Source organism: Chiloscyllium plagiosum, chromosome 6 (assembly GCF_004010195.1).
Source record: "Chiloscyllium plagiosum isolate BGI_BamShark_2017 chromosome 6, ASM401019v2, whole genome shotgun sequence".
Taxonomy (NCBI): domain Eukaryota; kingdom Metazoa; phylum Chordata; class Chondrichthyes; order Orectolobiformes; family Hemiscylliidae; genus Chiloscyllium; species Chiloscyllium plagiosum.
This window is the reverse complement of record NC_057715.1, coordinates 87486606-87498596: the sequence shown is the minus strand read 5'-3', so window position 1 is coordinate 87498596 and position 11991 is coordinate 87486606. Positions and strand designations below refer to the sequence as shown.

Below are 11991 nucleotides of genomic sequence, written 5' to 3'. Positions count from 1 at the left end.
TCACTGGATTCATTTAAGAAGGAGTTGGATAGAGCTCTCAAAGATAGTGGAATCAAGGGTTATGGAGATAAGACAGGAACAGGATACTGATTAGGAATGATCAGCCATGATTATATTGAATGGTGGTGCAGGCTCGAAGGGCTGAATGGCCTACTCCTGCATCTATTGTCTGTCTATTGTCTATTGTTTAACTCTTAAATGCCCTCTTATCTGGTCCAGTAAACCACACAGTTCGATGGAAATTCAAAATGAGCAACAGTCCTGTGAACGAAAAGAAGTGTCATAGCCAATTTGTACACAGCTATTTCTCGCAAGTATCAATTAGATAATTTGATTTTAGTAACATTGATTGAGGAATAAATGTTAGCCAAGATGCAAGCATAACTCCCCTGTTCTTTAGACTGGCTTTTGGCCTTTTTTATGTCCATCTGAGAGAGCAGATGGGGCCTCATTTTAAATGTTGAACGATAGCCTATCTGAGCATGCAGCATTTGCACTGCACTGGATTGTCAATCTAAATTTGACATTCAAATCTCTAAACTGCAGAGTCTAAGCTGCAGACCTAATCGACACACAGACTCCACTAATTCTAAATGGCATTGCTGGTTAAACTAGCTGGACAGAAACATCTTGTGGTAATTTACTGCTCTATAGAAAATAATGGTTAGAAGTCACATTTTGGTCATATTTTTGCTAGGACAGTTCCAAAAATCAAGGAAATAACTTGTAGAGCAGTGTCAAATTCATATTGAATATTGAATAGTCATTCTTCTTATGGTTAATCACATTTCCAATAGCATATCCACAAATGCTTAGTAATAAACCTTGACCATGGATTTTCTAAAAAGTTCCTACATGGGATGTGGGTGTCACTGGGTATTGCCCATCCTTAACTGTCCTTGAGAAGGTAACGGTAAGCTGCCTTCTTGAATCATTGCAGTCCTTTGAGTGCAAGAATACCCACAGCGCTTATGAAATGAAGTTCCAAGATTTTGACTCATCATAGTGAAAGAATGGTAACATAGTTCCAAGTCTCAATGATAAGTGAATTGGAAGAGAAATTGCAACTGGTGTATGTTTCCTATGTTTACTCCCCTTGTCCCTCCAGGAGGTTGATATCACGGGTTTGCAAAGTGTTGTAAAAGGATTTTGCGTTAGTTGGTGCTAAGCAACTTGTAGATAGTACACACTGCTGCCATTGTGAGCTGTTGGTGAAGGGAGTGAGTACTCAAGGTGGTTAACTGGGTGACAGTCTGACAGACTGCTTTGACATGGATGGCGTCAAGCCTGCTGAGTATTGTTAGAGCTGCAGACAGACAAATGAAGTGTGTTTCATCGGATTCCTGACTTGTGGTCAGGGTTTGGGAAGTCAGAAAGTGAGTCATTCACCTCAGAATCCCAAAGCTCTTGTAGCTATAGTAAGTACATTGCTGACCAATTCAGATTCTCAGAGATTTGGCAATGGTAATTCAATTGTGTGTCAAGGATGAATATCATAAATTATAATAGGACAGAAGAAACAGGGGTAGAAGCAGGCCACTCAATATTTCAATCCAGTCAGAAAGATCATAGCTGATCTTCTATACCATCTCCACCTTCCTGTACCATCTCCTGATTCACTTACACTTAGATAGATTTCTGGATGCTAAGGTCGCAAAGCAAAAATGGACACCATGATATCACACAATGCACAGCCGTTTGACACGAGTTAAAGATATATTACTTTTTTAAATTATCAGTTTCATGTTGTTCCCCTTCCAGGTTAATCTATGACATTCCTTATAGTAATTCATTTTAGCATTCAGATTTCTCCAGCAAAAGTTGAGGATGAAAATGTTGTTCCTTTTTTTCAATTTGCTGATGATTGTTTAGCATCCTGTAACAGGCGACATAACTCTAACTTAGACTGTACTCTAAACCACTGGCCATCATTCATCCTCGAAGATGTTTTCAAGTATCGATTTTAGAATTTGCCTTTTAACACCTCGATACTGACAGTGGAATTGTTCCAAGTTAGCTTACACCTCACAACAAGAGCTGTACATTCAGTGAATTGCTATTCACAAAATGTAACACTCTACCTTGTGATGACATTGCCTATAAATATAGCCAAAACTTATTGGCCTCTGTTTTGTGTATGGCAGTGTTTGCTGACATCCTCAACTGTGGAGGTGCACTCATTTAGGATGCACATGCACATGGTTCCAAACACATTATCATCACAGGATTTACGGGATGTCATGCACTTGGGCAGAGAAGTGTGAATTTTGAAATAGGTTCAAGACTAGGAAGAAAGGTGAAAGGCAACAAGGAGGGCCCAGGGTCTGTATGACCATCTCTCCTTTTCTCTCCCTTCTTCCATGCTCCCACCAAGTGTCTTCCCTCCGTCCAATTCTCTCCCGTGTCCTGATCCCACTCCATGTTCTGATCTCCCTCTTCAATGGGCTGCATTTCACAAAACTACTTGTATGTGGACATGCAATTTAAAGCCAAGTATGCGCTGGAGTCAGCCTTTGAGTATACTGAGTGACTCCTGGTCAGCTCAGTTGACTGGGTTTTAATGCACAGTGATGGCAATAGTCCGGGTTCAACCTCTTCACTAACTAAAGTTACCATGAATGTCCCACCATCTCAAACTTGCCCCTTGCCTAGGTGCAGTAACCCACAGATTAAACCATCACCTGTTTTCTCTCCCTAATAAGAGAGCAATCCTATGATCTTCAGGGAACTATGGTGACTTTACTTACTTTACTCAATCACTGAGCACCTCTCAGAGGTAAATAATTGCAAAGATTCACAATCCTTTGTGCAAAGAGATTTCTTCTCATCTCAAGCCTAAATGTCTGCCCCACTCTCCCCCTTTTGAAAGATTAAGACTGTTAGTTCCAGACTCCCCAGTCAGGGTGTTTTCAATGTACACAGCAGTATGTGTAACGCAAGGACTTGATTGAAGTGAAGCTTAAGATGTCTGCCTACATAGTGCATGCATTGTAGAGGTCACATGACTGTGGCAGACTGGAATAGCTTTTTGTGCATGATTACATTTCAACTCAAATATTCTTTTTAGACAAAAAAGAAAAAATATAGTCATTATCATGGATATATGAATAAGAAGGTTTTAGAGGGAATGGGCCAAGTGCTGACAAAAGGGACTAGATTAGGTTAGGATATCTGGTCAGCATGGACAAATTGGACTGCAGGGTCTGTTTCCGTGCTTTACATCTCTATGACTCTGTGTACATTTTTAGTTACCCAAGTTACCAACTATACAACTATTTTCATACCTGGGCAGTTTATTATTTTCATCAGTCTCTGCATATACATTACGCACATAATCCTTAAAACCACTCTTCCCAGTCTGCCTCGCTGAGGTGCTAAACTCTCACAGATGTAGACAATCTCTTCTAAGACAATCCATTCATCCACGGAATCAGTCTTTTGAACCTTCCTTGCACTCTCTCTGAGGCAAATGTATCCTTTCTTTAGGCAAGGAAATCAAACTGCACACAGATCTCCCAGACATGATCTCAGCCCAAGACCCTGGGGTTCTCTGTCATTAAATAGGCAAGGGTCGGTGCTGAGTCCACTGCTTTTTGTCATTTATATAAATGACTTGGGTGTGAATATAGGACGTATGGTTAGTAAGTTTGCGGATGATACCAAAATTGGAGGTGTAGTGGACAGTGAAGAAGGTTACCTCAGAGTACAACAGGACATTGATCAGATGGGTCGATGGGGGACGAGGAGTGGTGGATGGAGATTAATCAAGATAGTCAAAACTGATACGACCACACCTCTGTTGGCACCTCATTTAGAAATGCAAAAAGTCCTTAAGCTCTGGGGACTTGTTGGTTTTTAGTCAGTGAATATTCAATCTACTTGTCTTTATTAAATGTGTTTGTCTGATATTTTGCTTATTACTCTTTGACATAAATATTGCAGATTAATGTCACAATGTCCATTTATAGAATCTGCCCATCTGTCAATCATAAACTACCTTAAAGCAGTCGCATTTGTCAGCTGGTAATTTCCCCACATTAGGTACAAATGCTTTAGAATGTGCACTTTGTTTGACCTTGTACATATCCTAGCCATACCACTTTCAACATTGATGTCTCACCTCATCAACTTCAAACCATTTCATCGAGTTGAAATTGTTTACTTGCTTGTACTAACTCCTGGACTCTCTTGAAATGGATCTGTATTGTTAACAATGTCTATGAACACTGAAGTGTCACTCGCAATCTTTCAAATGCTTTTGTAATATGGTCCAAAATTTTAAATTTTCATTTTTCAGTAATTTTTACTGCCAAATGTTGTTCCTGACATTTTGTGTATTATTGCTCATTTATAGAATAGGTAGAATATCTCCACCGCCTCCATGTAAGGGCGGGGCTATCATGAGACACAATTATCATTTGCTACTTCAATTAGAGAAATGCAGGCAGTGCAGCACTTCCATGCTGCCTGCTAGTTGCTATTCCTCCCAGCAGTCAGTACTGTAGCACATATCAGAAGAAGCTGAGACTACTTCAAACTGAACTGCTGAAAGCGAGCTGTGAACCAGGAGGCCTGGGTTCAAGTCCCATCGCTCCAGAGGTGTGTGTAATAACATCTCTGAACAGGTTGACTAAAAAATATATTAAAGCCAGTCTGCACCTCTTAAAGGGCATCAGCTTTGTAATTGGAGTGGGTGCTGGAAGTCCTTTGAGTCAGAGAATCATACAGCATGGAAACAGATCCTTCATCCAACTACTCCACACCAACCATGTTTCCAAACTAAACCAGTCCCACCTGCCTGTGTTTGGCCCATACCTCCAAACCTTTACTATTCATTAACATATCCAAATATCTTTTAAACATTGTAATTGTACCTACGTCCACCACTTTCTGTGGCAGTTCATTCCACACACAAACCACTCTCTCTGTAAATAACGTTGCCCCTCATGTCCTTTTTAAATCTTTCTCCTCTCATCTTAAAAATATGCCCCCTTGTTTGGAATTTCCCCACCCTAGGGAAATGATCCTTGTCATTCATCTTATCTATGCCCCTCATGATTTTATAAACCTCAATAAGGTTTATTGCCCCTCAATCTTGTACACTCCAGTGAAAAAAGTCCCAGCCTTTCCAGTCTTTCTCTATGATCACAAACCCTCCATTCCCAGCAACATCCTGGTAAATCTTTTCTGAATTGTCTTTAATAACACTCCTCCGATGACAGGGCGAACAGAACAGCACACTGTACTCCAGAAGAGGCCACACCAACATCCTGTACAACCTCAATGTGAGCTGAATGTAGCCTGGGAAAGTGTAAAGAGTAACTGACCATGGGAGAGCACAAACATCCAGGTTTTCTAAAGCTGCAAGAGGTATTGATGCAGCATGTGGAAAGGTGAAGAAATGTGTAAAGGCCAACAGGTCCTCCAAAACCACACTCTGGGAGCAGAAGGCTGCATAGATTAACAGCAGGAGGGTACCAACTGTTCCTACCAAAAATTTGGACATCATGGCACAAGGTAAAGGTTATCTCAGAGTCCAATGCAACCTTGATCAGATGGGTCAATGAGCTGAGGAGTGGCAGATGGAGTTTAATTTAGATAAATTTGAGGTATTGCATTTTGGAAAGGCAAATCAGGGAAGGACTTCTACACTTAAAGGTAGGGTCCTGGGGAGAATTGCTGAACAAAGAGATCTTGGAGTGCAGGTTCATTGTTCCTTAAAGGTGGAGTCACAGGTGTAGTGAAGAAGGCATTTGATGTGCTTGCCTTCATCGGTCAATGCATTGACTGTAGGAATTGGGATATCATGTTGCCACTGTACAGGACATTGGTTAGAACACTTTTGGAATACTGTGTTCAATTTTGGTATTGTTAAGATGCTGTTAAACTTAAAAAGGTGCAGAAAAGGATTACAAGAATTCCGCCAGGGTTGGAGGGTTTGAGTTGTAGGGAGAGGCTGAATAAGCGAGACTATTTTCTCTGTCAGGGGCTGAGGGGTGATCTTAAAGAAGTTTATAAAATCATAAGGAGCATTAATAGAATGAATAGTCAAGGTATTTTACCCATGGAAGGGGAGTGCAAAACTGGAAGGCATAAGTTCAAGGCAAGAGGGGAAAGATATAAAAGGGACCAAAGTGGCAATTTTTTCATGCAGAGGATGGTGCAAGTGTGGAATGAGCTGCCAGAGGAAGTGGTAGAGGCTGGTACAATTACAACAACTAAAACACATCTGAATAGGAAGAGGTTAAAAAGATATGGGTGAGGTACTGGTAAATGGAACTAGATTAGTTTAAGATATCTGGTCAGCATGGATGAGATAGACCAAAGGGTCCATGACTTTATAACTGTAACTTTAATGATTTCACACATATGGTGAAGATCAAATGAATACATATTCAACTATACAAATACAAACTATTTATACAAATGCGAGCTTCTGCATTTTGGAAGATCAAATTCAGATACAAATTGTACAATAAATGACAGACCCCTTAGGAATATTAACATACAGAGTGTTCTCATTGTAAAAGTTCACAGATCCCTGAAAAAGTGGCAAAATAAGTGGATGAGGTGGTCAAGAAGGTATACAATCAAACGGGGCAGTCGAATTAACCTTTTTGTAAGAAAGGGTGACTTTAGGGGAAGTCGTCATGTTCGTAATGGCAGTGGAGTAAAGGCCCCCTGCTTTATGATCTTTGAGTGGTCAGTGTGTTCAAATCCCATGTTGCAATTGGTTACAGCTGGGAAAGTATTTGATGAAACTGCCAGGGACACATCCAACCAGAATTAGTAACTTTGATCACTATGCTGACAAAGCAACAAGTGAGTGTGTTTGTATAGAATGATGCAAGCATAAGATTTTTCCATGATTCTCCATGTAGTTAGTACTCACTGTGTAGTTTGGGGATTCCCAAAGTGGGATTTGATTCCCAAGCAGTGTCCAAGCTGATGTTTTGGGTCATAAGCTCCGAAGCAAGAATGACTATCCTGCCATGACTAACTCTCATAGCACTTCACTCCACATTGCCTGCTCTCATAGATTTTCTCCCCCACAATCTCAGATTAATCAAGGCAGCATGACAAATTTCAAGCCTCAAAAGGAAGTAAAAATCAGAAAAAGTTTGAGAAGGACTGAACTAGGCTTATATTGGTGCACCATCAGGGATAGGACTCTTACCCACATTTCACTATGTTCACTGGGTAAAGGTGCTAGAACATATTTGTGGTCATATTTCTGCTCACTGGAACATCCAGGCTATTTTAACTCAATGAAAATAAATTTACTTTCAAAATTCTTTTTGAAACCGCTCTGACCCTCTCAAGTGTCTGTGCTGTCCTACTAAGATCAGGGTAAATTACAGTTCTAAGGAGTTTAGTGATTAGTTAAACTAGCAGTGACAATTCTGGCTTTGAAAGCATTAGGAATTAAGCTTTTTGTTCTAACTTAATACGCATGTTCGGTAGACATGCTGAAGTATCCATATAATAGAGCGGACATTTGCATCTTGAATGGTACATTCCTGAATGGTTTCACTAGTGTAGAGAGAAACATACTGGCAGTGATCTCAACAAATAAACACGAATAGAACTGTACAGGCTAAACACATTACAGTCAGATCAACAAAATCAGCTATTGAACTCTGAAGCTTTTGTGACTCATTTTCCTGCTTGGGTTGATCATTTGGTAACACTGCACAGTGGCTGAAATTGAGTGAATGAGAATGGAGGAGGCGGGTAGTACTTATTTCAGCAACATCTGTAAAGCAAAGGAAAATATTTGGCAATGAAAGGGAAGGATTGAAGTAACAGCAGAAAAAAATTTTACAACTTGGTCTCCAGCTCTTTTTTGGGTAGTTTATTTATATATGGTTAAAATACAACACGCTAATTTGAGTGAGTGTATCATTTCAGTTTGTTGTTCTTATTATTTATACTTGTCGATGTGGTGCATGGTCACTGCCATAATTATTTAAATCTTTATTTCAAGTTATTCATGTTTTTGCAGTCAATGCGTAGTACTCGTGATGAGCTTCTGAGGAAGAGCAAACTGGACTTGAAACATTAACTACTTATTTGCTCCAAAGATGTCACCAGACCTGTTGTGCTTCTCCAGCACTTTCTTTTTTTTTAATTTTAGTTCTATTAGGCAGTTTTCCTACAGATGTCTAAATATTCAACTTCAAAACCATATTACAAGAGATCTCATTCTGTGGAATCCTCAATTGTTGACCAACTCAAACCAGAATATCCAGAGCTCTGCTGGAGTGACATCCAACAGGTTTACTTGTGTCCATTGCACAACTGGTTAATCGTAAAGGGTAGATGGGTTTTAGACTTTGGTTGAAGATCATCTTGGGGGAATGTACTCCAAGCTAACAACCCTGAGGAATCAAAAGCAAACCACATCACAGTGCCAGGGACCTGGGTTCAATTCCAGCCTTGGGAATCTGTCTTTGTGTACTTTGCATGTATTTTCTCCAAGTGCTGTGGTCTCCTCCCACAGTCCAAAGGTGTGCAGATGAGGTAAATTGGCCATGCTAAATTGCCCAGAGCATGTATGGATGTGCAAGCTGAGTGGGTTAGCTGCGGGATTACAGGAATTGGGTGGGTCTGGGTGGATGTTCTTTGGAGGGAGGTTGTGTGGACTCAATGAGCCAAATGGCTTGCTTCCACACTAAAATGGATTCTATCATTTTATGATTTCAGTTATTCTTCACCAGTAAGTAGCTCAAGAATATCACATTGAGACTTAGATTAGATTAGATTCCTGACAGTATGGAAACAGGCCCTTCAGCCCAACAAGTCCACACTGACCCTCTGAACAGTAACCCACCCAGACCCGTTCCTCTAGCCTATATTTACGTCTGACTAATGTACCTAACACTATGGGCAATTTAGCTTGGTCAACCCACCTAACTTGATTTGGAGATGCCGGTGTTGGACTGGGGTGTACAAAATTAAAAATCACACAACACCAGGTTATAGTCCAACAGGTTTAATTGGAAGCACACTAGCTTTCGGAGCGTCGCTCCTTCATCAGGTGATAGTGGAGGGCTCAATCCTAACACACAGAATTTATAGCAAAAATTTACAGTGTGATGTAACTGAAATTATACATTGAAAAATTGATTGTTAAGTCTTTCATCTGTTTGAATACCATGATAGTTTCACTTCTTTAATGTGTAAATCACAAAACCTTTTTTAAAAAGTTGCATTCTCAGGTTAGCTGTTAACAATGGTGATAGCTAGACAATATGTTGAAAGTGTTGGCCCCCTGTGTTCTCTGTCTATGCCAAGATGTTTAGATTGATTCTAATCTAAAAAGTGAGATAACAGAGTTTTACATGAATTCATGCAGGTTTTGAGCTCAGAGTTTTACATTAATGCATGCAGTTTTTGAGCAAAGTAATTGACCTAACCTGCACATCTTTGGACTGTGGGAGGAAACCCGAGCAGACACAGGGAGAATGTACAAATTCCACACAGACAGTCGCCCAAGGTGGGAATAGAACCCAGGTCCCTGGCACTGTGAGGCAGCAGTGCTAATCACTAAGCCATTGTGCCACAAGCTGATTTAGTATCTGCCCTTGAGCAGAATACAGCAGAAAAACTCTGAATGTGATCATGTAGAGCTGCTTGCTCTATCTTGGTTGGTAGCTAATATTCAGTGTTAGCAGTCCTGATGTTTTATTGCACATAGAGTTCAGTAGATAGGTTTTGAACATGATGATGTTCTACCTTACTTGATCTATGTTGGCTGGTAGCTGATATTCAGTGTTGGCAATCCTGACACCTTGCACATAGAACTCAATCTATCTGATGTGCAATAAATAAACAATTTATATAATTATTTGACAGAATGCAATAGAGTTTTAAAAATGTAATAATGCCGCTTCAGTTTTTGTTGCCAAATATTCCCTCTGATATATATATTCTAACCCTGAGTTATTTATGTTTAATTATCTGGGCATTAATTATGGTGAATTTTGTGTTGGGTTTGAGGTAAGATTACCTGGATAATATGTCTTTCTGTTGAATTTCACAGCATTTAGGGGGTTACCAGCACTAATCAGTAGCTTAAGTACTGTTACCTAGTGGTCTTTACCTGTGTTAACTTTCAAGTTCACCTAGAGTATTGTCAACTTAAATCAAAACCTGTACTTTTTTCTTACAGGCACTGCTATTGAAGTTGAGCCAGGAGACAGCTGGTGAGTGTTTTCTTTTGAGCCTCACAGTCTCTTACCTTCAATAATCTTTGATTGGTTATATAAGTGAGAATAAAAGTGCAGCCATTTCTCTGCAGGTTTACGCTATAAGCTACATAGGGAACATGTATATATTTTTTCAATCACGGTAAATATTCTTCTTTATTATAGCAAAGGTTGCAAAAGGTTTCAAACTAATTGCAATAAGAATGCTACAAACCACTCGCATAGCTTCATTGTTTTCTGAAATACAACCTTTCTTTGAAACTAGTAAAATATAAGGTGGAAAAGCTTTTACTTTGAGAAGAGGTATTATATATTTCAAGTTGCAGGCAGAGCTTAGCAATTTATTGAAAAGCATGTTTAGTTTTAAACTATCTGTAACTGTTCCTAAATCAAACTGTACAATAACTTAGGTTTGAGAGAAATCTGGGAAATACTTAACCAGTTCCACTTTAGCTGAATTATCTTGTTAGTATTTTTGTTTTGTCCCTCAAGACTAAAATTATTTTGAATGCTTTTCCACCTTCACATTTTAAGCTGTTATAATTTTGAAACTACACCTGTTGAACACTTTTCTGAGAACATTTCCTTGTTAAATTGTTGAGTTTCATGTTTGGCTGAATAAAAGAAATTTAATTTGCAGTAGGAAAACAAGGTACAATTGTTAGTTTTGATTGGCCTTCATATGTGACAGTGACATGACATATATATATTTGAATATATTTGACTCTTAACTGCTTTGTACTACATATATCTTTCGGCATTGCCTTCAGAGGCTGTGCTGAAATATGCATAGGACATTGCCTCCATAGACATTGAACACCATATATTCATGAGATGAATTTCTTCCCTAGCTTCAAGGGCAAGGTGTCATTTGTGCCATTTGCTGTTAGCATTCCCATTTATTTCTGGCATTAGGTGGATTGAGTACTCTGAACAGCCGTAGCACTCTGCAGTATTGTTTTCACAGTGTTGCTCACATTATCAACCTCGGAGATGCCGGTGTTGGACTGGGGTGTACAAAGTTAAAAATCACACAACACCAGGTTATAGTCCAACAGGTTTAATTGGAAGCACACTAGCTTTCGGAGCGATGCTCCTTCATCAGGTGATTGTGGAGGGTTCGATCAATTCATCAATGTATAATTTCAGTTACATCACACTGCAAATTTTTGCTATAAATTCTGTGTTACGATCAAGCCCTCCACAATCACCTGATGAAGAAGCATCGCTCCGAAAGCTAGTGTGCTTCCAATTAAACCTGTTGGACTATAACCTGGTGTTGTGTGATTTTTAACATTATCAACCTCAATATGGTCCTGATATAGCCAGAAGTACATAATTATAATATTTGAAAATCAATAATTGTTGCGTTATTGCTTCAGCTATAAATTCACCTCTCAACTAAACAGGAATTTCCAAACAATGTCATATATTTCCACTTGGAACAGTTTGCCTGTATAAATGTGGTGTGAATTTCACTGCTTAGTCCAGTTCCATTACGATGCAGCAGGAATATTGCTCCACTAAGTCAAACTGGCAATAAAAGAGATTCTTATGGGCAGTCTGATCAGTATTACATTTATGATAGAGGTAAAAACAATGACTGCAGATGCTGGAAACCAGATTGTGGATTAGTGGTGTTGGAAGAGCACAGCAGTTCAGGCAGCATCCAACGAGCAGCGAAATCGACGTTTCGGGCAAAAGCCCTTCATCAGGAATAAAGGCAGTGAGCCTGAAGCGTGGAGAGATAAGCTAGGGGAGGGTAGGGGTGGGGAGAGAC

The 11991-nt window shown here is 39.6% G+C and overlaps 1 protein-coding gene across 1 annotated transcript in view; it reads left to right on the top strand.

Moving 5' to 3' along the window:
• LOC122551066 overlaps nucleotides 1-11991 on the top strand; it is a 446222-nt gene that overhangs the window by 211470 nt on the left and 222761 nt on the right. Inside the window, exon 3 of the mRNA XM_043692707.1 lies at nucleotides 10175-10208. Within this exon, the coding sequence (XP_043548642.1) occupies nucleotides 10175-10208 (34 nt within the window). The remainder of the gene's footprint in view (nucleotides 1-10174; nucleotides 10209-11991) is intronic.